Source organism: Furipterus horrens, unplaced genomic scaffold, assembly GCF_987537825.1.
Source record: "Furipterus horrens unplaced genomic scaffold, mFurHor1.1.pri manual_scaffold_4, whole genome shotgun sequence".
Taxonomy (NCBI): Eukaryota; Metazoa; Chordata; class Mammalia; order Chiroptera; family Furipteridae; genus Furipterus; species Furipterus horrens.
In genome coordinates this window covers 35,790,611-35,818,440 of record NW_028327174.1, presented here as the reverse complement: position 1 = coordinate 35,818,440, position 27,830 = coordinate 35,790,611, and the positions used below count along the sequence as shown (strand labels likewise).

Sequence of the window (27,830 nt, the reverse complement as noted above, 5' to 3'; positions counted from 1 at the left end):
GTAGTGTGAGGCAGAAAATCTTTCCCTCAGTCCCCCTGATTTCTTCCTCCTTTATTCCTTTCTGATCTTTTGTTAGCTGTACTTAAGTTCTATGCTACTTGAGGGCAGAAATATGTTCTTTCCATACTTTTGGTTTGGCCTATTGTAACAGCAAATGCATTTTCTTGACTTTAACTTGGGACTGATGGTCTGCCAGAGGCTTTCTGTATTGAATGCAAACTTGAGAAGCAGTCTGAACTCTGAAACAATGACAATATTGGATAGTTTATGGAAGAAACAAGGTACAATACTTGATATTGGGAATGTTTCAGAAAGCCTCAGGTGTATAAGGACCAAACACACACAGTGAGTGTACTCCTGCTGGGCAGTTGAAGCAATTCATGCCAATTAAGTGTTGCACTCATGATTTCACTTTTAGTTATCATCTCTTACCACCTAAATCGCTTCTACCACCTAAATTTACCTGTCAAGGTAGTCAAAGATCAGAGCAGACAGTATTCTTTCTATACTACTAGACACATTAAACATCATTTATCAAATTATGCTTAACTCTAATTTTATTGGATTACTTAGCAGCAGTGAGTTAAAAAATGCTATCATATTTGCAGATTGCCAACTTGTGTATTTTTATATCTTGATGGCTTCCTGAAGTAATTTTACTTACCCAGAAAAACTAAATAATCAATAATCCCTAATGCAGAACAGAAACATGCAGTCCATACTCTGCTAATAGTATAACTAAACTTTTAATATCTTAAGTCACAGTTTGTTATAATAGCAATTTCCCCTAATTAATAAATTCATCTATTATTTCCTATAGCAGAAATTATGTCAAATACTATAAAACTTATTTAGAGTTTAGACTGAATACCAATAACTCTCATTACAAGACTGATAAAGACTTAAGTATGTATCGGAAGCACACTGAATTTGATGCTGAGAAAATCTCACAGCAGGATAGGATCAGCAGCCCTTGGCTGGCTGCCAGTTGAGCCATCTCTTAGATGAATTTTGAATTCAATGAAGTATTTATGATACAGAGAGTTTGGGGAAATATCATAAAACATCCATATTTAAGTTGTCAACTTTTCAAAACAGGTCTGGACTGAGTTATTGAGGAAGCAAAAATGGAGGGGAGATTCAGTTAAAATTTCTTTTTAGCTGGTTCACAAACAAGCACACTCTTTAGTCCAGAGGGTAAACACACACCTGGTACATCTGGGCATTTTCCTTTTGCAATTCTGTGTAGAAAATGTGGTTACTGTATGGACAGATGCAGCTTGCTAGCTTACCCAACTACCTCGACTTTTGTATTTTTGTTGGTATGTTTTTACTACTGCCTGTGGCTTGATTCTCAAGTATAGCAAAGTTTGGCACTTGCTAATCTTAGTTTTCACGAAGCAGGAACACATACACACACACACACACACAGCTGAATATTTAATTCAAATAAATTATGTGAAACTTTTAAAAGGGACAATTAGTAAAATAAGTTGTGCGAAGGATATGAAATAAAATTAAATGCTTCAATTCTCCCCTCTTTAATAATTAAAGTTAAGTCCATAATGTAATTATCAGTCCCAATGGCAAGAACATTTTGTTAGATGTGAAAGCCAGGATTCGCAACGCTGGTTGATATATGAGTGTGCTACAGAGCATTTGAGGCAAAATCAAAAGAAAGCCTCTATCATTGTACAGGGAACTGCCAACTTCTAACAGTGCATCTGCCACAATGCAGGGAGCACAAGTGCCTCTACGAAATGCTACGGTGACTTGTTTCAATCCTGAGCTCATCTGACATGCTTCCAATATAAATGATCATGACATAAAATAAACTTTTGATAAGAAGCTCAAAGACAAAGGCACCGGGCACCTAGCATGGTGCTGAACACACGATTTCCTCTTAACGCATGTTTGCTAAATAATGGCTTTAAAATGCAAATATAAACTGTAACCCACGTTACTGGCTTTAGCGATGCAGGTGTTTATGCTTGTGTCATGTTCCAAAAGGATTTTAAGGCAACTAAAGAACATGCATAGAATGTGATACAGATGAACTGGGAGTAAGTAAGAAGAAAAGCTGCCACAGGGTAATTGAATAAGATGGAGCCAGGAAGCATATACCTGACAACTTGACCTTTGCTATGTAATAATTAGATTTTAAAAGTACATGTTATCTTTCTACTGAAGAATGATGCTATGTAACTTGTTGCATTTTATTTTCTGAAAGTGTAGAGAATAAACAATAGGATTTTTTCTAATCAGCGGGATGGGAACTAGGACTTCAGGTTTTGACATCTTTAGTTCCAGAAATCATTGTTTTGGATAAACAGCAGATGAGAAGACGGTAGAGACTCTAGACTCAAGGTCAGTAAAACCTGAAGGGAGCCAGAGAACAAGGGTCTTCACAGATTTACCCAAGCGCAGGGAACAGCAATAAGTACAAGTGTGCTTGCAAGCTGTATGATGGAACCGAATGAACAAAAACCACCAGAGATCTATATGTAAAACAAACATGTAAACAAACAACAGGGCCCATAGATCACTTTACCTCAGACACACAGGGGATTCACTTACCTATCGCTTGAGCTAAGGCTATGACAACCTCCTGGCAAGTCGTGACTTCGGTGACCCCGCAAACAATCCTCTGAACTCCATCCACCCACACTTTAAGTTCCATGGTGCACCAGCCAGTCACCCCAGGGCCCTGAGACTGGTCATCAAAGGTGTCAGGTCATGTCTCCGGCTACGGAAACATGGAGAAGGCAGTCTGTGTAGTCAGCTAAAAAGAGGAAAGAACATTTTTAATAGAATGAACTTAGTATTTCTTCTAATAAATATTACACAAAACACATTTTAACATACGATAACCCTACTTCCATTAATGAACATGTACTTATTTTACAGAACTGAATTCAAAGCATGAATGTAACTACAGCCACCTATCATGACACTGTTTCATATTACTACTATTTTCATAATTATAATTTTAATCACAAAGTCACACTCTATTGGGTAAATAAATAAATCTTATATACTCGATTAAGCTCTATTGTTCAACAGAGAAGCTGTTTCTTTTTTAAAAAGTTATTTCATTAGAATCATTTCTGAGGCTAAAGAGAAACACAGAGTTTTTGTCATTTTAGGAATGATAAATAATTGAGCCAGTTTCTGCAGCTTCGCAGCATTTGCAGAGGTATCTGCGTAACTTCACTGCATTCCTTTGTTCCCTGTGTCCCCTGCTCCTTCCCCAAGTGACTGAGGGTGTCATCTTCACCACTGAAACTGCAGCACCCAGTGCAGCATGAGGCTCAGGTCTACAGAAAATATCAGTTGAAGGAAATGAATTCTTTTGATGGCTGGCAACTTCCTCATATATGTCCTTTTCTCATTTATTTAATTGGGGTTTGGTAATTTTCTTAAATTATGTTATTTTAATAATATAAACCTTAACCTTCTGTTATATTTGCTGTGTTCCTCCAGTGTTTGACTTTTTGGTTTAGCTATATTGCATGTCAAACAGAAATTTTTACATTCTCCCATTGTCAAACCAAATGCCTTGATTTCTTCTCCTAATTAGGATGTTGTTATCAGCCTTCTAAAAATCAATTACACACAACTCTTTTTCCTGTGTGTTTTGAAAATCTCAACTCTTCCTGCATTAAATCTTTAGCCAACTATGATTTTTGTCCATCATTGTATGATCGTCCTATTTCTTTGCTGTTTTATTTTTAAAAATGTAGTAAACTAATTAGAGGGAACACGAACTTGTTTAAAGGTTTACAACAGAACTGGTGTTCTGAGATTAAATACTTATTTAAAAGCTTATTTGAAAAAACACTAAAAGTTTGTTTTGTAAAGTAGTATTCACTACAAACAGTAACTTAGTCCTTATACATTCTTTTAAAGGACCTAAGACAGTTCTAGGCCACCTGGTCATCTGGGAAGAAGAGTCAGAATACATGTAACTTGAAGGAGAAAAAACCTAATAATATTCCTACTTTCTCCAGAGAAGTTACAAAAATAGTTTTTGTCATCCTGAAAACAAGGGAAAGGAGTGACTGTATGTTAATTTCCCAGCATGCTGCTGTAGCTCTCTCTGCGGTGCTAAGGTGGTTTCATAAACCCCTGTATAAACAGAGAAGAGACCATTTGCCTGACTAGCTGATCCCCATACTGTGTTCCTCAGTTGAAGTCCTGTGAGATATTAATTTTTCTGGGGAAAAGAGTTCCAAAGTCAAAGAAGGACAAGAAATCCAGTAAATAAAGTTAAACAAGTTCTTTTAAATGTAGATTTCTCTGAGCCTTTAATAGGCTGGTGTGCATTCTATACACATCAAATAAGGGGTTTATATGCTACTGTCCCCAATCCATATAGAGAATATTTAAGGAAAGGAAACAGAAGAGTTATGACTTAAAACAAAATCTGTTTCCTTCTCTGCTAGGCACTCTACTAAAATTAGAATATGTATTATTCTTTCTTTGAATAAAATTAAAATAAAAAAATGGCCAAACAACATATAGTGTTAAACTAATATATTAAAATTAATTTAAGTAAAATAAATAAAATAGCTAAATATTAAAAAACTCAGCTGCATTAAAATTTAGTTAATACCTAGTCCCTTATTTGCCACTAACAAAACTTAAACTTGGGAAACCTAACAAGGAAGACAGCAGATCTCATTAAAAGTCCCCCTCTCTGCAAAGAAAACTGCCATTTCAAAGAAACTTATGAGGCGCATTTTTAATTTATATCTAAATTATCATTTTCACCTTGAGCTTTTAATCATTAAATGAATACAAATGAACATAAAACACACGTACATCTGTTAAATAATATATAGTAATGTGGTAAAACACTGGTCTTAAATAATACTGCTTAGTTAATATAAACTTGAAGGGTATTTAACCACTTGCTCAGAGAATTCCTAACACAGGTCACCACAGAGACCAGCACCTGCATTTTTAACACCACTGATATCTTTCAAACCTGAATCCTTAAGGAGGGCAGGAAATGCCTTAATGGATCAGATCAAAGAACCACATGGTCCAAAATTTTATTTCTAGGAGGGCCACTGTTTTCAGCAGATGGCTTCTGTCAAGTTTGGGGCTGTAAGGACAATTACCTCTAGCTCCCCTAAACATGAGGGCATCACTCATGAGAGTCGCTTGAAGGCTCTATCTTCCCAGGAGAGCCCTGAGAACGCCCTTCTAGGACCTGCCACGCTTTTCTTTCCTTCATACCCTTCAGAACCCAACTCCCAAAGTTCTACCTGCAGCCCCAGAACTAGACTAGAGGGAAAAATGAAAGTCCTACACTGTAGGTGCGTGCGATGGACTGGTCATCATTGGAACTAGACTCCGGAGGCAAAAAGGCTTTGGAATGTCAGCTGCCATTTGGAATAATTCTTTCCATGGAAACAGTAATGCAGGTAGAAGTAAGGTTCTACGCTGAGGATATAAATATAGGTGAGTTAGAGTTTCCATTACGAGGTTTCTATATTCAAACCACTATTATTTTAATAATGTTGATAATGAAGAACTAGGTTTATTAAGTAACATACTACTGGTGAACAAGTCTTCTTTAGCTAAGAACCATTTATTATCTTAAAAGGCTATGGGAATTAAGCATCTGCATTTGTGGAAACATATTCTCCTAAGACCAGTGCTTTAATAAAGCAATTACAGTCAATCCTTATTACACATGGGTTCTTTATATGTGAGTTCCCGCACTCACTAAGATTTACTTGTATTAACCCCCAAACCAACACTTGTGGCATGTTCACAGTCACTCACAGACCTGTATGTGTACTTTACAGCAATGACAAATGGGAGTTGCCTGACCCTCACGTTCCCAGCTGAGACTGGACAAAGTCAATGCTCTGCCTTCTTGTTTCTGCTTTCATAATGTCGACACGAGTCCTTGTCTCAATCTATTTAGTGCTACGTGTCTGCATTTTTATTATTATTTTACTGGTGGAAATGGCCCCTAAGCATTGTGCTAAAGTGCTGTCTAGGGTTCTAAGTGCAAGAAAGCTGTGATGTGCCTTATGGAGAAAATACGTGTATTACTTAAATTTTATTCAGGCATGAGTTATAGTGCTGTTGGCTGTGAGTTCAATATTAATGAATCAATAGTATTATTAAATAAGGTATCTTTAAATAGAAAAACATATAAAACAAGGTGACTTATTAATCAGTTGACAAAACTGTTGTGACCAAACTCATGAATAACAAAAATTGACTGCATATTTTTATATAGTGTAACTTCTTTTGATGGCAAGCATCAAGCTATTGAGTAAATTCTGTTATTCCCTGGACACTAGACATAAGCATATAGAAAAGTCATTGCCAATTTAAACATTTCCTTCATTTCTAGTTTTTTTTTTTTTTTTAATTGATTTTGAGAGAGAGAGAGAGAGAGGGGAGGGGAGGGGAGACATCAGTTTGTTGTTCCACTTATTTCTGCATTCATTGGTTGCTTCTTGTATGTGTCCTAACAGGAGATTGGACCCGTAACCTTGGCATATCTGGTCGATGCTCTCACCAGCTGAGCTTCCCAGCCAGGGCCCCTTCATTGCTAGTTTTGCTTAAGATCTAAGGTTACTACAAAACCAGTATACAAATAAACTGGGTTATAATAAAATCTTCACAATCAGAATATCTACAATACTTTAATTCAATCAAATACTGATGCTAGCCACTAGCTGTTTTTTTGGGGGGTGGTGGTGGTGCATAATAGACAAAGAGATTAAGCACAATGAACATGGTATATTCTGAATAGCAGTTGTTAGAACTATTAATAATCAGATACCAAAATTGTCCTTTGAATAGAAAACTGGTAAAAAAACAAACAAGCAAAAAAAAAAAACTAGCCTGATGTGGAAATTAAATAATGGTAAACAATTATTAGCAACTAAAAAATATTAGCTTTTTAACGTTCAAATGGTTACTGAGGTAAGGAATGAAGGTCTGTGGGTACCCATTCCCTGTGGAGATGGGAAAGGAGCCGAAGGTGAAAGAACAACCCAGAGAACACAGTAGGATGTAGCACAGTGCGGAGGAGAGTGAAAACACGTTAGGTGGGGGCGGCGGGGAAAGAAAACAGTTTTCTGGAAAACTGCCTCAGAGGCCAGTCCTAGGTTACCTGCCCCTGCACACTCGGGGTCTGTATTTTGGAAACCCAGTTACACAGAAGTTGCTTTTGGCAAACCCATTATTTTGCTATAATGCAGTTCTGCAAATGGTGTCACAGAAGGTGAGTTGTAAAAAGGTTCGCAATGTTAAAAGTGGGTGCTAAGGAAGATTTGAGTAATATAAATAAGTACCTCCCCAAGTAAATTTTTGACAATGGAAGTCCTAGGAGATGCACCATGGGAAATAAGGTTCTAAGTCCAACAATTTGGGAAACATTTCACAACAGCATCTCTGGGAGACGGTGCACAGCAAGATAGAGCTTCTGATACCCTGTGGTAGAGAGACTGGTTGAACTTGGTTAAACTTACAGTGACTGAGCATGGGGGGTGCGGTGTGCAAAGGGGGCACAATGCCTATAAAACACCCTGCTGAACCATAGGATACAAATTACCAACTTTGGGAAAACATGCTGATACAGTGGTACCTCAGTACTCATCGTTAATTCGTTCCTGAACTCGGGACGAGTGTCGAAACCGATGAGCACCAAACGATAAAGATTTTCTCTCATGAGGCAGCGTCATGGCTCATATAAGTTCTAGCAAGTGTGACGAGTGCTGAGCAAGAACCGAGGGCTGAAACGTTTTTCCTTGTCAAAATGAGACGAGTACAGGGTGTGACGAGTTCTGAAGCCGACGAGTACTGAGGCATTACTGTATATGAGATTTCTGCCATCCTTTAATGTATTTTGAGGCATCTAGAAGTGGTGATGGATACACTGTTGAAAATTTTAGTAGGAACAATATACAACAAATGAGAAAGTTTAACAGAACCCAGACTTTTCTCTTCTTCTTAAATGAAGTCTTTATTGCCATGATTGCGCTATGTCTTTTAAAGACGGGTTTTCTTTTTTTCTTTTTAGCGACTCATTTAAATCATAGGATTTTCTCTTTGATAGTACATTTTTAAAAGGTCAATGCTAAGCAATCTCTGCATATTAATTATTAAATCCAATAAATCCATGCTCTTCCCTCTACTCCATCATCCTCAAGTCACAGCGTTCAAATACATGCAATGATTTAACACTTCCCAAATATTACATGCTCAGGTGACCATACTGCAATTATGGCAAAGGATGACCTGTGTGCCAACTATGTGCTAAGCACAGTGTGCCATGTCTCATTTATTCCCTATAATACAATACACAAGCAAATTAGGTCATTAGCCTCTTTAAAGATGAGAAAAGTGACTCTCAGAGAGCTTAAATAACTCTCCCAAGGTCACAAACCTAGTAATTTAGGGACATATACTCAAAATTGGGATGAATAAAGAAATTAGAGAATAAGTGAGGCAGGATTCTCCAAAAGGATTCACTGTACTCAAATAAGGGTTTTTAAAATGTCCTAAGTTACACTAAGAAACCTCATTCATCATCTACTGGAAATTTATTTCTATAAATAAACAATGATCAGACAACATGCACAAACTTGCCATTCCAGGAAAAAGAAAGAGGTAAACCAACTAAACCATGGTAAGAAAACCCAGTCTTAATTCAGAGAATCTATGCTAAACGAATGCACATACTAGCAAAATGGGTGTCTGATGATCAGGTTCATTTTCAAGCACCAACAAATTCTTTTTCTAGTTTTGGAAAATCATAGCCATATTTATTTTTATAGAGAAACCGATGAGCACCAAACGATAAAGATTTTCTCTCGTGAGGCAGCGTCATGGCTCATACAAGTTCTAGCAAGTGTGACGAGTGCTGAGCAAGAACCGAGGGCTGAAACGTTTTTCCTTGTTAAAATGAGACGAGTACAGGGTGTGACGAGTTCTGAAGCCGACGAGTACTGAGGCATTACATATATTGCAATAAATTAAGTGCCCAGTATAGAAGTTATTGAGGAAGTCATTCTTGTAAAGAATTTAGTTAGACCATAAAATGGAGGTTACCACTGATAAAAGAACATTAGCATGAAAAACCTATATGTGGTCTATTCTTGATAATTTTCTTAAATGTTTATGGTAGGGGACAGTAGGGGACCTTGCAACTTAATTTTACTGGCACAAAAACCTCTTAAGAAATATAAAAATAATAGACCACTGGGTTCCATTTCTTGCATAGTGCTATAAAAAGCCATCTGCTTTGCAATTATATCTTCTCTTAGGGTCCCAGGTTACACTTTGGTCCTTCAGAAACAGTTGAAGGTTCTGTGACGGTTTACCTGCTGGTAAAGCTCCCAGGCCTGGGATAGGAGACCACACTCTCAAAGACTCAATGTGAAAAATCCTGAACTCTGCCATCAGTTAAATCGTGCCTTCTACATGTGCTACTTCATGCTCGTTTTCACGATCATTTGCAGTGAGCAAATAATATTATAATGTGCTTCTACTGAAAGAAAATCACTGAAAACTTGGTGATATTTAGAAGACAGATTTAGGTACAAATAGATTTGTGATATTTCTCCTTAAGCAGATATACTTTGATACCTTCATTATAACCAACACTTCAAAAGAAAACATGTCCTTGTCTTTTACTGAATCTAGCCAATAAGAACAGTAAATAGCAAACACTTAGGAACTCTTACTATGTGATAGATGCAAAGTTAACTGTATATATATGCACTTTTTATCTAATCCTTTCTATCCCTATCTGCAGCTCTCTGTGACATGAAGTATTATGAAACAAATGTGGAAACTGAGGTATAGAGAAATCAGTAACTTGTCCAAAGTCACTCAGCCAACAAGAAGCAAATCTAAATCTGATAATGCTCATAACCACTAAAAAGCTACTTATCTTTACAAGATAAAGTTATTGGTAAAGTCTGCAAGGACATTTGGAATCACCAATCCTAGCTCAGGAGAGAAAGTAATCAAGCAGATGTGACCACAGGAGCTATAAATTCTAATACTACCTCAGCTCAGTAATATATTTGGCCAAATTGTTGGCCCAGACCTGGGAAGAAGCAAAGAGCACATGTTCAATAATCAAATCAGACTTAATAAGGCTCACATGGCCCCTGAGGTTCCTGTTGGAAACTAAATCTCCCAGCCTCCCTTGTCTCAAAGAGCAGGAAGACAGCTTGGACCTGAATCCAAATGTTATCAAACTGCCGGCGTCTCTGTCCTTACTACCACAAAAGCGTTTACAAAGCAGAATCATTTCCTCTCCAAACCTGAGTATACATGGGCTACTTCATTAGTGATCTTTTAATCCATTTGAGTGATAGCAAATTCTGTTCCATGCCTTAGAGACACCATTCAAGTATGATGAATCTATTTCCTGATTTTAATATGTATGGCATTCTGCAATGAAACCCACTATTTTACTTAATAGAGAATAAAAATATTTTTTCATCCACAAAGCCAAGATCACCATAGACTTCTCATTCATAATAGCATAAATATCAAGCCCAGCAATCTGACACACAATTTTTATAGTTACGTGTGTGAGCTTTTCAACAAAACATTGTTTTGACTTACAGCTACAGTAGTGACTTCAAATAGCCAAACTTTATATATCAAAACATATTCCTCTGCAGGTATATATTTCTAAGCTATATTAATATGTAAACATTTCAAAGCCAAAATATACAAAATGAAAATTTTAGCTCCTTGGGTTAAAGTAATTACTAGACTATAAAATTTCTACTAAGATTTAACCAACACATTTAAAAAAAAATTCATTACTATCCTTATTCAGTGGATAAAAGTACGAAATGTTTCAAATGTTTTTAATTTCATTACTATACTTATTCAGTGGATAAAGTATGAAATGCTTCAAAGGTTTTTTTAAATTTCATTACTATACTTATTTAGTGGGTTAAGTACTAAATGCTTTAAGAGCATGAATGTCAGAAATTATATTTTGCAAAAGTAAAGATGCATAATCCCTAAGAATCTGTTAAAATGCAGCTATTTCAATTTAGAAAATTTAAAAAGTGTCCATTCAAACAAACTGAAAGGTAGTTTCCCCTAATCTTTAGGGCTCAAGAATAATTTTGCTTATTCTACTTATTTCCTGAAGAAAATCTGATTAAGTAATTAAATCCCTAGGTGAGAGGAAAAATAAGATGCATCTTTCGGTGATATTTTAAAGTAATAGGTATTTTTCATGTAATAAAATTTTAATAGAGGGTATTTCATGTAATAAAACAAATGATGCTATTGTTCCAAAATGCCACATTTATTCCTTATACTATCTTTGGTGGCCATGCTCTTTAGATACTGTGTGCACTCCACATTTAGTTGCGGAAGTTGTGGGCTTCCAATAATTTAGGAAGTGTTGCACTGTTTAGTGGGCATTCAGTATTGTTGAAGAAGACAGATGCTAAGTTTGAGATGTGTACTGTAAAATGTCAGGGTAAAAGACCTGATATTTATTGTAAATATCATCAGTGATGCTGACTAAAGTGATACTCCACTTGACAATTTCCTATTTATAGAAGTGGCCTTAGGTCTGGTCTCTGCCCTTCACAGAAACTCCAGTGCCAGGTGAAGATGGCTATGGCTTCTCAATCCCCAGTCAGATTGAATGAGAAAAGATATACACCTAACCTAGGGCACATGAATAAATATAAAAGGCTCATCTGTAGGGTACAGCTACTGAAGCAATTAACTGTTTAAAAATCCCAATACACTTTCCAAACCAAACTGCTTGCTTGGTGGCTGGGCGGGCATGGGGGGTACCCTATTTTTATGTTTAGATAAATTTGCATTTCATTAGTATATCTGATTTCCACCATGTGTATGTTTTACCAAGTCCTACATTTTCAGAGTAGAGAGCAAAGCTCAAGCACTGATAATCCAGTGGTAATCTTGGCAAAGGTCACTTACGGAGTATCAACCCATGGAATGAAATGGGTCACAAAACATGGCCAAGAATGACTGCAGAGAGGTCACTGAAACCTGCCACTACTCCGTACCTCAGTGAGATGGAAAGTAGCAGCCAGGCAATAAGTCACTATTTAGATAGAATGGAGCTGGGGATGATATTGTAATAGTGTACACATCTAGGATATAAGCAAATTGGATTTTTAAAGAACTGTTTTCACTGAAGCATGACATATTACAACAAAGCTCAGAAATTTTAAGTGATAAATTTTTACAAAGCAAACACACCCATCCAATTGTATGCAAGACTAAGAAGAACCCCTATCCTAGTTCCAGTCCCTTTCTTGAAAGGCGGCCATCATTCTCACCTCTACCATCACAGGCTAGTTGTGCCCGTTTCTGGGTTTTGTACAAAGGGAGGATAGCATACGAAGTGGTGTCTGGTCCCTTTGGGGTAACAGTTCGTTTGCTGAGCTGCGTGGCTGTGGCTGTGCACAGCAGCAGTTCCTTCTTTTTCATGGCAGCAGGGCTCTCCACCGCATAAACGCACCACAATGTACCCTCTATCTACTGTTGATGGGCACTGGGTGGTTCTCATTTGGGGGCTATTACAAATCAGCCTGCTTTGAGCACCTGTAGCTAAGAGTGTGGTTGCTGCATTCTGCATCTGCCTGCTATCCAACTTAGGGGTGCACTTCCCTACAACAGGCAACACTTCTAAGGCAGGGAGTCAGAGCAGCTCTATCTAACACATAGAAACAAACACAGGGAGGCTGCCGAAATGAGAAGACAAAAGAAATATGGCCCAACTGAAAGAACAGAACAAAACTCCAGGAAAAGAGCTACATGAAATGGACATAAGCAATCTATCAGATGCAGAGTTCAAAACACTGGTTACTAGGATGCTCAAGGAGCTCATTGGGTACTGTAACTGCAAAAAAAGACCCAGGCAGAAATGAAGGTTACACTAAGTGAAATAAACAAAAATTTACAGGGAATCAACAGTGGAGTGGATGAAGTTGAGAATCAGATCAATGATTTTGAACATAAGGAAGAAAAATCATTCAATCAGAATAGCAAGAAGAAAAAAGAATTAAAAAAAAAAATGAGGCTAGGTTAAGAAGCCTCGGGACAACTTCAGATGTACCAACATTCAAATCATAGGGGTACCAAAAGGGGAAGAGAAAGAGCAAGAAACTAGAAACACATTTGAACAAATAAAACTCTAATTTGGTGAAGGAAAAAGAAATACAAGTTCAGGAAGCACAGAGAGTCCCAACCAAGATGGACACAGAGGGGACCACACCAAGACACATCATAATTAAAATGTCAAAGGTGAAAGATAAAGAGAGAATCTTAAAAGCAGCAAGAGAAAACGAGAGATTTACCTACAAAGAAATTTCTATAAGACTGTCAGCTGATTTCTCAAAAGAAACTTTGCAGGATAGAAGGGGTTGGCAGTTAGTGTTCAATTTGGTGAAAAGCAAAGACCTAGAACATAGATTACTCTATCCAGTAAAGCTATCGTTTAGAAAGGAAGGGCAGATAAAATGCTTCCCAGAAGAAGCAAAGCTAAAGTAGTTTCATCATCACCAAACCATTATTATATGAAATGTTAAAGGGACTTACTTAACAAAGAAAAAGAGCAAAACTATAAACATGAAAAAGGCAACAAATTCACAGCTACCAACAACTGAATGTAAAAAACAAACTAATAAACAAGCAGAACAGAAACAGAATCATAGATATGGAGATCATTTGGAGGGTTATCAGAAGGGGGAAGGGGGAGAACAGCAGTGGGTGGGTGGAGGTGCAGGGATTAAGGAGTACAAATGGTTAGGTACAAAATAGTCAGGGGGATTTAAGAACAGCATAGGAAATGGAGTAGTGAAAAAACTTATATGCATGATCCATGGACATGAATTAAGGTGGGGGGGACTGCCAGAGGGAATGGGGGATACCGCATGGAGGGGAGCAAAGGAGGAAAAATTGGGACAACTGTAACAGCATCACCTATAAAATATTTTTAAAAAGAAAAAGTCTATAGGAAAATGACTGCAAAAAATGTCTAATGTTCATGGTGTAAAAGATTCAGGATAGTATAAAATTCTCCTGACATAGCTCTTTTTCAACACTTTATCACTTAAGCAAAGCTTTTATCTCCCTAAAAACAAATTAATCAAAATAGGCTAATGTCACCAGTCTAGAAGGAAGACATGCTCTACTCTATAAACTCAAGAGTTTTAGTAAAGAAAATGTAAGGAATCTAATGAAATCAAAACAAAGGAATTGATAAAGTAAACAGCACAGACTTCTCAAGCTACTTTCAGATTGTGGTTTATAAGTTACCTACCTAAATAACTTGTCTAAGATTATGAAGACAAATATATACACACACCCCTATGGTTAATATTCTCTCTCATTTCCTAGCTTGGGACTACAGAGAGTAAACACAACATATACTTTTCCCCCAACTGTTCTCTCAAATATGTTATTTGTTTTCTCAGTCAACAAGTTCCTAACTTGCTATATTTATTTCCTTTACGTGAGGAGAAGATAAAATAACCTTTTTTATTTATAATTATGTTATTTCAGAAAAGAATTAAGTTAAATAAACATATACCTCAGTTCATTTTTAAAACTAGACTAAAAGTTCCAAACCATTTACAATAACTAGTAATTCATTTTCTTAGTATGATTCAGCCATAAATAAAAAGTTAAGTTTCAGATATTCTCACTGTGTAAGAGCAATGAACATTTCTGTAGAGCTATCCAGAAAAATTAGAAATTTGCATCTAAAACTGAGAAGACAGGTTTGACACATCTAACTATCGGAGAAGTGACATAAAGCTATAAAACTCACTCACCTGTACTCTCATTATACTCTTTAGCATTATTATACACATTTATTATCAGGGTGTCCTGTGTTTCCTTTTTAAGACTGCTCTAAACTTGCAATTTAGTATTTTAAAGCACTCTCTGCTTCCTTAGCTATAGTTTAAATTAGAAGTCACAGTTCCTTCCTTTCTTCATAACTGCTATTCCTGTGAACATAGTACATGGTCATTAAATTAATGAGTTAACCAGTAGCTAATTGATCAAGTTATACAATGATCCACTGTTAAGGCCAGGAGATCTACGCATTTCTGACTTCCTAAGTTTCCGCAAATACACAATAAGATTAACCTATCTAAGTTACCAAAGAAGCAAAATAGTACAGACCCCTCAGGAACAAATTTAACCATGAAATACTCAACACTGTACATATGAAAATTAATCCAAGAAATCTTCAAAACCTTAAGGCTTGTGTTTCAATGTAACGGATAACAACATATTCAGGCGAAAAGGTAGATTAAATAAATTATTAAATTTTAGACTACAAAAATCACACAAAATCAAACAATGCAAATCATGGTCTAACAAACTGAAATGAGATACTCGTGTTAGCTCTATGTTAATATATTCAGTGCTCAGGAAACAATAAAAAGTCAGAGTCCAATAAAGTCAGCAGTTACCTTACTTATAAAATAGGAATCAAAGATTCCAGGCCTAAGGAATTTACTGCTGCAGAGGTGCTGAAGGTGGGGTGGGGGCCATTTATGAAGGTTTCAGCACTACAGCACAAGACAGATGTTTTCACAATCCAGAGGCTGTCTATAAACAGTCAACTGAAGCACTGGAAGAAGCATAAACTTGGGCTCTTTTGGGAAGTTTTTCCACTGCTCAACATTTACCTAGTGGTGGCATGACTAAGAAAATTAAGTTGCTAATTCTTAAAATTTAAAGCCAAGCAACCAATTATTTACACTGTTTGTATCTACTGAACTAAAAATCATATTAAGGAGATAAACAATGTCCTAATTTTCTTTTTAAAAACCTAGCATACTAACATATTTAAAGTTATGACTCAACAACTAAAAAAAGCAAACACAATGAAAATATTACCAAAAGCAGAACAAAAAAAGCCACGGTTTAAATAAACCTAATACTCAATTTGTGGAATGATCAAAGTCAAGAAAATAAAATTACTTAATTTTAAATACACGATGTCATTCACATGCTCGTTGTTAATCACTGTGCCACCAGCGTCAGACATTCAGCAACACATATGATTAAACAGAGAACACATAACAAATATTCTTTTCTTTCTACAGTTACTTATTAAATCTAGGCAAATCAATGGATTTCTCTAAATCAAGCCTTTAGTTATATCTTTTATTTCAATACATCACTCAAGAACTAAATAGCCAGTGAAAGCATAAGTCATCACCTCAGCTCCCAGGTTAGAGTGATTTCTTCAAAGGTAACAGGGGAAGGACTTGGACGTGGAAATCATCAATTACTAGTACTGTTTACACGCCATGAAGTTTACATAATGGGCAACAGGTTGTAGTATGAGAAGCGTTACAAATCTGAAATAGCACTTTCTGTTTTTGACCCTGAAAAAATTCAAACAGTCCTGACCAGTGTTAGACAACTTATAAAATAAGGCAAAGCAGTTATCATTATTATTCGTAACAAACAGAACAAAACACTGGACAGCCGAGGTTAACCGAGTCCAAGAGTGAAGCTACACAACAGGGTAAAGCCCTCAGGCGTCTCATCTCCAGCCTTTAACTCGCAGCCTCAGCCCCCACCACAGGACTCCGCCCACTCGGGCTCTCACTATCACCCCCCCCCCCCCGCCCAGATCCACCACAAGGAAACCATTAGCACCGAAAAACAAAGAGGCCACTTTACACCTGCCTCAGCACAATCAAGGAATGGAGCTTGTCCTATCTACTTAGCAAAGCTAATTCTTCCGGGGATCCTATGAAAGTCACCTTGAGAGTTCGCCTTTCAAGCCCACGCTGAGCGGTCTGCTAAAATTCACGAGAGGAGAAGCCTCACAGAAACACAGGCGCGTGGGTCATTTCCCTGCCCAGTCACAAGGAGCGCCCATGGTGTCCCTTCCAGTTTTGTGATTCTAAAGCCATTAAAACAGCTCTTTTTTTTTAAAGGCAACTCAAAATCGAACTTTAGGAATGTAAATACTTTTTAGGAAAATAAGGAGGAGAAGTCCTATTATTATGTTGTAAGAATAAACAGCTGTGAATGCTCCACAAATCTCTGAGTGAGTGATAGGAAGGAACTGTCTTTGAAGACAAAGAAGTTATTTACCAGGCCAATAAATTCACTGTAAAGACACTGAAGTCAAATTAAATAAAACCAATAAGAGATAAAGCAATGTCCCAGTTTTGTGCACCAGGAGATGAGGCTTCACAGAGCACTAATTATATCTTGTTGGAAATGAAGCAAGTGGAGAATGTTTCATTTTAAATGATGGTTTTTTTTTTTTAAAAGAATATTTAAAAGAACAAAGCATTTTGAATTATTTTCCCAAATTAATCTTGGGAATTAAAGAAGGTTATGCAAGTAATTTTTTTCCTAATGTGTCCGGGGTAACAATGATGAAGGTATATGTTGAAGATACGTTTAAAAGTCAAATATTTAGGCTTTTCAACATGTCTCAGAAGCTGGGGTTCTAAACACAAAATATAAGAACACATAAGTAAGTATGCAGAATCTGCGGAGCTCATAGCTGAGAATGTAATGTGCTTTCAGAAAACTGTCAAAACCACTTATTTTAGTGTGTTTATCTTTGTGGTTGTCATTGCCTTTTTAAAAAACTTCTAGTCAGTCCTATTTCCAAAGGAACTGAGGATGTTCTCATTTGAGACTTTGCTCTTAAAACAAAGCGTCAGTCCAAGAATAAAGGTATAAAACATGATAACATTACTCAGGAAGCCAACTATTTTATTTTAGTGACATTAGTTCATCCAAAGCACATAAGCCATGTACACCCTGGTTAGAGACAATCACAGCTCGGTATGCTAACTGATAGTGAAGGCACGTGACAGGGTAGAAACCCAATACACCAAGGAGGCAGTGGGATCCTAAGAATATTATGTGTCACAGGAACTCAGAGCTCAGTCCAAGAATTGAGCTGGGGTTGGTTTCACACGTATCTGCTTTTCTCTCTTTATTATTTTTTAAAACGTTTTTCTTTTTTTTTTTTAAAGATTTTATTTATTTACTTTTAGAGAAAGGGGAAGGGAGGGAGAAAGAGAGGGAGAGAAACATCAATGTGTGAGAGATACATCAAGCAGTTGCCTCTCACACACCCCCAACTGGGGACCAGGCCCGAAACCCATGCATGTGCCCTGACTGGGAATCGAACTGGTGACCTTTCGGTTCACAGGCTGGTATTCAATCCACTGAGCCACACCAGTCAGGGCTTAAAAAAAAAAAAAAAAAAACAAAGAAAAAACAAAAACTTTTACGTTGTTTCTCAGTCTAGCTGCAGCAGTGTTTTTCCTTCGGTGTCCGAGTCTTGGAAAACAAAGCATGTTGTGGTGACCTTTAGGGGCAGCTCTTAGTTTCAGGATACAGCCACTCCTCTGAGGTTCCTCACCCTGCATCTCTTAAGCACGCGTACGAATGCATGCGCATCCAGTACACCCCCACCCCACCAAACGTACTGGGGCCCGCCGAGGTGTCATGGAGATCCACTAACCATACCAGGGCTGTCTGTGCTATGAAATCTATTTGCTTTTGAAAGCAATTAGCTAAATTTACAGTGCTAAGCTTATTTCAATGTTAATCTGATTGCTGGATATAAAAACTAATAAAAAAGCAAGAAAATTGTTAATGAAATACAACTTGGTAATGAAATGTTTAAAAATGGGATGAAGATTTGACAAAAGACATAATAAAATGGGATCTTGGTAGTAAAAAATTATAAACTTACCCATACACTTAACATTTAAAAGAAAAGTGTTCATTATATGGGGGGGAAAATACCAGAAAAATCTGAAAAGATAAAAATATAAAGCCATCCATAACCTCCTCATCCTTCATTTTAGCTTCTTCCCTCAGCCTAAATCCATCCAGAAGCAATCTAGTTCATTCCCTCACTCATTCACTCACTCACTCTTAATATACTGGGTTGGTCAAAAAGTCTGTTATGTTTTTTCCGTAAAATAAAAGATATATTTTACATTTTCACTGATAACTTTATCGATTTGAACATTTTGTGTATGTTGGCTATCTCCTGCTATTGGCTTCTAGTGGGTAGAGGCCAGGGGTGCTGCTAAACATCTTCCAATGCATCAGACAGCCCCTCAGCAAAGAATTATAGGGTCAAAATGTGAATAGGACCAAGAAACTTCACAAACCACATTGGACACGTCCGATCAGTCACAGCACCTCTTCATACACTTATTTTCTTCCATCTTCAATATTAAAATGGCTGCACAAAAATTCACCAATTTTGATAAATTTATTTTTAAACGCACACTGATATGGCAGCTGTCACAATATAATCAAACAAAATTGTTTCCAGTGAAGTTAAAGAGAAGCACTACTAGAGCCATCACACAGAAGAAACATAAAGGACTTTTTGGCCAACCCAATGTATCTGGGCCTCTTTTGCTTAATCCATGAATATTCTTCTCTGACTTTAAGATAAAGTCCATGTTCCTATCACTGCCCACCTAACTTCAGCCCTTTCCTGAACAACACTTCCCCTCTGTGAGGTCCACGTGTCTCCCTGTACCTCTTTGTGCTGTTTTCTTTGCTTAGACCATCTTCCTCCTTCCTATTCACTTCCCCAGGCTCAGCCCCAGGCACCCTGCTGGTCTCTGCTTGATGAGGCTGTGATGGGGAGGAGGCACCAGCAGATGCTGAGAGCTCCCTCTGCCAGGCACACATGTTATTATCACGCCCATTTTACAAAGGAGAATGGAGAGGCTTTGCAAGGATAATTAACTTGATACAAACAGCTAGTACAAGATGGAGCTGGGATTTGAACTGAGTCTGACCATAGTCCTTGCTCTAAACGTTTACCTGGGGTGAGAAACCCCACAGGGATCAGGCAGGTTTGCATATTAAATACAAAGAAAAGTTTCCACCTCCACAAAGAAATATGCTTAAAAAAAAATGGTGCTTTAAGTTTATTTCTTTCTATGTAAAAGGGTAACATTCACTTTCACCTTATCTCTATCATAAAAAACCAATAGCCCTTCATGTTATCATTTTTTCCCTTCAAAATAAAAATTGGGATGATTACATTAATTCATTTTTCTAAAGCAACTCTTTATATTCTGGAAGATTTTAATGTGCTTTAGAATAAAAGCATGAGATAATATCTTACTAAGCGTGAAGAAAGAATATAACTGTAGTCAAAAAATATAAAAGAATATGGAAACGCTCACTATTCTTGTCATTTATATTTAAAAACCAAAACAATTTGTGGTTTTTCTGTTGCAATTTGAAGGATCTCAAGTTCTACCTAGCACTTCAATATTTACATGAATAGATATCAAATTCTTTTGATGAAAGGAGGTCTAATATATTCTGTTAACAGCCCAAGACCTGGTCAGAATTTGATTGCTAATTGATCCCATTCTACCTCATTACAGACTATTTGGGGTTAAACTGAATTCTTTAGCAACATTTAATTGTCCTTAATTTTTACCTTAAAGGAAAGTCAAATTTCAAGGATGGCTTAAGTATCTGGTATATTTAGTTCTTAACACGTCTGCTTTAAAACAAGGTCATACACAGGAATTGCTCTCTGTAGTGCATCTGTGGTTAAGAAGCTCTGTTAACTGATTATGTAATGTTTTAGTTTCGGTAGTAAAAGATTCCAGATGTTTACTCTAACAGCTTTTGTAGAGGCACGGGATTAATGTTATACACATAATAACTGGTTTTGGAACAGGGCCAGTGTGTATACATATGCTGTTTAATTATGTTGGCACCCCAGGCATTTTAGACATCAACAGAATTTTTCAGTTGATATTCCCTTTACAAATTCTGTTTTAAATAATTACAGAGGGATAAAGAAATGAGGCATTGCACATGCTAATGAAATCTACTAGTTCTTTTTCCTTTTAACAGATATGGAGGTTTTATGGATCAAAACTCTCTTACACTCTATACTGCAGGTAAACACAAATTGCCAGGAAATGTTTTCTTCAAAATTCTTTGCTGAACACCAGTGTGGTAATTTCCATATCCTTTTAAAAATTATTATTCTCCTTTCTAAAAATTCATCTGTCCCAAGGGAACCTTTGACTCAGCCATGAAAATTTCCCATGAGTCCTAGAACTTGACTTTGAAATATACTTCTCTATACAAACAGTGCTAGAAGTTTGTTTTGAATGAACATTCCAAAGTTCCTCACCTAGAGGATTCTAAACAACCTGCTGTGAATCTAAAACCATAAAGACACAGAATTGTTTTATATTAATGACTCAAATTTCTCCCCCTCCTCTTAGAAAAAACGAAACAACAATATAAATAACATTTCCGCAGTTTTTCCAAAGGACGTTTAAAAGTTTTATAAGTGCATATAAATGAGTAAATTGTTATAAAAATGGATGAGCTGGACTAGCAAAGCAATACAGACTACCTTTGAAGAAGGATCTTTGCAGTGAAGCAAGCTCAGTGGAAAAATTCGTAATCCAGAAGTTTTCCAGGCATAAAATCTCCAAACTCCCAAGACCACAGGTTAGTCACTAGCTCTCCTGGGATACGGAAAGTTTCCTTCATGTGCTGTAGGTGGCTGCTGTCATTCACATAAATTTAAACTATACATACAGAAATATGTATTTCACTAAAATAGCATGTGATGAAGAGAAACAAGATATTCTGGTAAACTTATTTGTAACACATATGTAAAACATATACATCAGATGAAGCTACTGAAGCATCCTTTCAGATTTCTTGAATTTCTCTAAATAAATATTTTCAGTAACGATGATACATGCGTAGTTGATGTTGAAATCTCTATTAAATGCGCTTCTCTGAAGCTCTTCACACACAGCCACTCTGACCACTAAGACTCCACTTAAAAAGCACCGTTGGAAGCAGACACTCATTTTCCAGTCCTTTATTTTAAAAGCTCTCAATCAACTGTGCCGTTTTCACTGCCTTTATTATCACAGGCATTCATAATTTTATAACTGCTGTTGCCTCTCTGCAACCCACCCGGCACACTGCCAGGAAGATCCTACCTTTCCCTCAGGCTGGCTCAAATTTGGTTTGCACCTCTATTACCCACACGACAGAGGTTTAGCAAAAAGTGGTTAATCCAGTTCAAGAACTCTATCTTGTTTTTGTACCATCACAATGAGAAAGGATGGGGCTCAAGTGTAACAGAGCCAAAATATACACTGATAACCCAAGTCCAAGTTAAGTGATACAGGTAAAAAACCTACAACAACTAAATGTAGCATCTTGGAGTACTGGCATTTTAAATGTTTGACAGTTAGCAAAATCAAAGTAACTTAGAAATCTAGCACAATGTAACTCCTCCAAATTCACATCTGAGGTATAGAAATTGTAATGCTGGCAAAATCAAACCAACATGAAAAGGAGCCTAGGATTATAAAATGCTTCATTAATGTAGTAGCAGAATACCATAATCCCAAGTGCCTCAAAAATGGAAGAAAAAGTCTGCAAGTAAATTAACTGGGCACCTAGCTACTGGCTGTGAAATAAAGATTATTGCATTGTTTTGCCAGTCAAAGAATCTTCATTTATTCTTAATGCAGCAGCAGTCAAGGTGGTCAGAAGTCAGATATGTAAGAGGATCCCCTGTATCTCCGACTGCTCCAACTTCCTATCTCTGTGACTGGACTGCAGGGGTCAGCAGGCTACGGCCTGCTGACTGTTTTTGTAAATAAAGTGTTATTGGAACACAGTCATGCTCATTCATTTATCTACTCTCTATGGCTGCTATGTAATACAGTGTGAGCGTTGAGTAGTTACAGAAGAGACAACATGGCCAGCAAAGCCTAGTCTACTCATTACCCTGCGCTCTATAGAACAGCCTGTGGACCCCCTGCCAGGATGATAATATGGAAGAAGATAACACTGATGATGCCCTGGCTGCATACTCGAGACCAGAAGTGCAGACATAAGAGGTAGTGAATAAGCCATTTTTTTGTTCTTTACATTAAGGAGCATAAAGAATTTTCTAACAGTGTGTTTCAATAGTGAATATCTTTGGTAAGAACGGGACACAAGTCATTAAAATACAATTACTTTTTATTTTTTTTAATTCTGTAAACACAGTACTTGGATGTATGCCTTCCACATACTCCACGGTATTAATATTAGAGAGAATATTTGTATTTACAGATCATCTCCATGGTACTGTTACTTTGTAAAAACACACTTGTGAATACTGAGTAATCAGTACATTCTTTCCATAATCAACTATTAAATATCTCTATTTTTACTATGGGACAATGAAATACTATGCTCCTATGGAAATAATATAATAGTGCATCATATCTATTTTTGAAAATAACATGTCTTAGATTATCAATAGAATAGTGGTCAATGGCCCAAGAAATGTAATAATTAAGCATAGTCTGGCCTTTGGGTATATTGCTTTCTTCGTGCCATACATAGTTTGGATATGTTTTGTGATACACAATTAACCTTAAAAACTAACCACTTTTCTGAATACTATGTGTGAAGAAATGCTTTTTTTGTCTTGACTTTATTTCAGACATTAATCTGGGGCTGCTTATCTATTAAAATCTAATTTTAGGAAAAAATAGGAATTCAAAGATTTTGGTTTACAAAAGAATGAAATATTATTCATTAGAACAATACACTTTCCTACTACTCTGAGAGTAATGGGAATTTTTGTTTTGTACCTAACACCTCAGCAAAAATGCCTATGGTATTAATGATAACTCTGCAGAGCATCACAGGCTGTAAAACCAATTCTGTGTATGACAGACAAAAACTCAGTTTTCGATAACAAAAGCACAGAATCCATCTTATGTAGACAGATGGTTTTAAAAAGTCATCCTACTAAACCTCATAGAAAGTTCTTTGAAAACAAATGCAATTACACAGAATGAATGAATTTCGATTTCTTACAATCCCACAATTTGGGATTATGAAGCACAAGAAACATGGAGATTTAAACTGTCACAGAAAAAATTGAAAACCATGGCTCCTGAAAAGAAGTTTTTTTCTTTTCTCCTGAATAAAGCATTAATTTGATCATAGGGAACAACTACTAAGAATTATTTTATCATTAAACGTAATGCTATTGACCACTGTAACATTTGTCAATTACATATTAGAAAACAAATGGATTACAATCAATTTTAAGAAAATTAAGACATATAATATAATCTATACCCCCAAGAGAAAGATATCCCTTTTGCTTCATTTTTATTTTAAAATTTGTTTTTACCTTTATTATAGTATGCTTCAAGTTTCCCTGGATCTTTTTAAGCAAAGTGAGGCACAAATAAACAAACCAGTGAAGATCAACATGAAAACAATGCTAATAACTGGGGTGCAATTTAATGACAATTTGAACAAGGATAAATATTTCTGCGAAAGCAACCCATTTGAAGTTGATTAGAGGGTTGATTCAAAGACAAATATTAGCCAAAACTATAACACAGCATAGTTTGGTAGTTTCTTTAACAGGTAGGTAAAATGTTTTTTCTAATCAGAATGATCAATAATAATAACAATTATTTAAACTAGTAGAAAAATTTTAAGTTTTAATAATATAAAAGAGTACCAAGAAGACAGTCATGTTAAGAATGTCATACTCTGTTAAGAAAATATTTGGATCTTGAATTAAGATCAATCATAAATTCAGGCACAGCTGATGAGTAACAAAAGACGCAGCATTTAAACACGGTGGAAAAAGACATTGATTTACTTGGAATGACTGTATATGGGACATTATAAAAAGTGACAAAACATGAATGTATGTACACAATTTGAGCAGAAAGGAGATCATTAAAGCTTTGTCTCCAATTTGGGGCTTATCGTTTTAGCCACCAGAGGTCACCTTTTCCCCAGAGAGATAAAAGCAGGGTTTGTGAAGCACTTGTTACTGGATAGAACAAGAAAAAAACTCTGTGTTTATAATATTCTTCTCTCTCCACCTAACCATATCTAAGAATGCCCCCCTCCCCAACACACACACCTTTGCCCTTAATGCAGACATACAGGTAATGGAGAACAGAACTGAAAACAGCCTGCTAGGCTAAAATTACGTACTTAACAGTTGAGTCCAGCAGTGAGGGATGGAGGAAGGAATGCAGTTCCCTGGGAGAAGAGAGATCTGTGGAACAGCAACCAGGCTACTGAGAGATAATGAAGAGAACTGGATGAAAGAGCACTCAGGAATTTTTATCGTGTATTATAAATATAACCATTCCTGGATGATTTTCAGCTAAAGACTGCACTAAAGATTTATGTTGCTTCTTAAATTAGCATTGCACTTAAGTTGTGTGTCCAAATCTGGCTGTAGGGAATAGGCAAATTGACCAGGGCTCCTCCAAAGTTCAACATATATATATTTTCAATTAACCTGGAAAGAAGGAGACCCTTATTCATCATAGTATCTTGAACAAAATATTTGGTCAGTAAAAACGCTCTTCCTCACTCATCCCAGCTCACATATAATATACAGTTAGGAGCTGACAACCAAAAGTTTCAATTTCTTTTGTTTCAGTTCTATTAGGTAGGGGACTGCCTGATCTCATTTACAGTCACTCTAAAGTAGCCACAGATGGAAGCAAAATTCAGGGGTTAGAGTAGGTTTTTATAATTTCATGTATGTAAATTATAGTAGCCAAGAGACCCGTTAGCACAGAGCCTTTATAATTACCCAGAGGGCTTAGAACCTTCCAAAAACACCATCTTTTGTATTTCCTATAGCACAAAGGAAATGCCAAAGAAATGGGTACTTAGTAGTCCAGCAGAAGTCTTGAGCAGTTTGTGAAATACTTGTTTAGAAAATGTTTTGTATTTCAACATATTGGCAAATAAGGCTATTGAACATCATTATTTCTATATTTTTAAATTATATTGTATTGATTATACTATTACAGTTGTCCTGATTTTCCCCTTTTGCCCTCCACCCAGCACCTCCCACTCCGAGGCAATCCCCACACCATTGTTCATGTCCATGGGTCACATGTTTAAGTTCTTCAGCTACACCACTTCCTATGCTGTACTTTATATCCCATGGCTATTCTGTAACCACCTGTCTGTACTTCTTAATCCTCTCATCTCTTCACCTATTACCCCACACCTCCTCCTATCTGGCAACCATCAAGATGCTCTCTGTATCCATGAATCTGTCTCTATTCTTCTTGTTTGCCTAGTTTGTTTTTTAGGTTCAATTGTTGATAGAGTTGTATGTTTTGCCATTTTATTGTTCACAGTCTTGATCATCTTTTTCTTAAATCCCCTTAACATTTTAGATAATGGTGTGGTGATGATGAATTCCTTTAGTTTTTTCTTGTCTTGAAAGCTCTTTATCTGCCCTTCGATTCTAAATGATAGCTTTGCTGGGTAGAGCCATCTTGGCTGTAGGTCCCTGCTTTTCATCACTTTGGATACTTCTTGCCAGTCCCTTCTTGCCTGCAAAGTTTCTTTTGAAAAATCAGCTGACAGTCTTATGGGAACTCCCCTCTAGGTAACTAACTTCTTTTTTTTTGTTTTTAAGATCCTTTCTTTATCTAACATTTGGCATTTTAATTATGATGTGTCTTGGAGTGGGCCTCTTTGCATCCATGTTGTTTGGGACTCTCTGCGCTTCCTGGACTTGCATGTCTATTTCCTTCATGAAATTAGGGAAATTTTCTTTCATTATTTTTTCAAATAGATTTCCAATTTCTTGCTCTTTCTTTTCTCCTTCTGGCACCCCTCTGATACGAATATTGGACCTCTTTAAGTTGTCCCAGAGGCTGCTGATACCATCCTCATTTTTTTGGATTATTTTTTTTTCTTCTTATTGTTCTGATTGGTTGTTCTTTTGCTTCCTTATGTTCCATATCATTGATTTGAATCTTGGTTTCATCCACTCTACTGTTGTTTCTCTGTAAATTGTTCTTCATTTTAGTGTATCCTTTGTTTCTGACTGGATCTCTTTTATGCTGCTCAGGTCCTCACTAAGTTCCTTAAGCATCCTTAGAACCAGTGTTTTGAACTCTGCATCTCATAGATTGCTTATTTGCAGTTCATTTAGCTCTCTTTTTGGAGTTTTGATCTGTTCTTTCATTTGGACATGATTCTTTGCCGCCTCATTTTGGCAGCTTCCCTGTGTGTGTTTATATGTTTTGGGTAGAGCTCCTTTGACTCCATGTCTGGGTAGTGTGGCCTACTGTAGTAGGTGTCCTGTAGGATTCAGTGGCAAAGCCTCCCTTATCACCCAAGCTGGGTACTCAAGGTGCACCCTTTGTGTGGGCCAAGTACACCCTCCTCTTATAGTTGAGCCTTGGTTGCTGTTGGCAGATAAATGGGAGGGATTTACCCAGGCCAGTCAGCTGCAAGGACTAGCTATGACCACTGACCACCAACCTCTGCCCTCTGTGGAGGATCAGCTGTGCAGGGGCAGGGTGGTGGTGCTTTGACATGTCTCTAGTTGTCCACTGGGTACACAGGCTCTGGGGTTAACCAGGTGATGGAGGCCAAGGTCAGCCCTCAACTGTGCTTTGCCCAGGGCAACCCTGCCTGAGCTATAAAGCAATCTGAGATGGCTGCTACTTGCGCTGGACTTGGAGATTCCCAGGAGAAGCCAAGCTGTGACACTAAGTTGGCTGCTACTAGTGCCAGGCCTTGGGCTCACTGAGGCCAGTTGTTGCTTGTTTGATAGGATTTAGGAAGTTGTAAAGCAGAAGCGAGACCAACCATTCATATGGAAAAGCATCTTGGGTGGGTCCATAAATTATGTGGGGCAGAGTCTCTGAGAATCTCCAAGGTGGGTCAAACAGTATTAGTCAGGTTGATGGAGTCCCAGATATGGCACCAGTTTACTG

General features: G+C 37.0%; 1 protein-coding gene across 2 annotated transcripts in view; it reads right to left on the bottom strand.

The window, feature by feature from the left end:
- Positions 1–27,830, bottom strand: part of RASSF8 (Ras association domain family member 8) — a 95,801-nt gene that overhangs the window by 12,642 nt on the left and 55,329 nt on the right. For both annotated transcript variants that reach the window (XM_090275491.1, XM_090275492.1), the window contains one exon: positions 2,578–2,782. In XM_090275491.1, coding sequence (XP_090131617.1) covers positions 2,578–2,680 — 103 coding nt within the window. In that variant the 5' untranslated portion in view covers positions 2,681–2,782. The remainder of the gene's footprint in view (positions 1–2,577; positions 2,783–27,830) is intronic.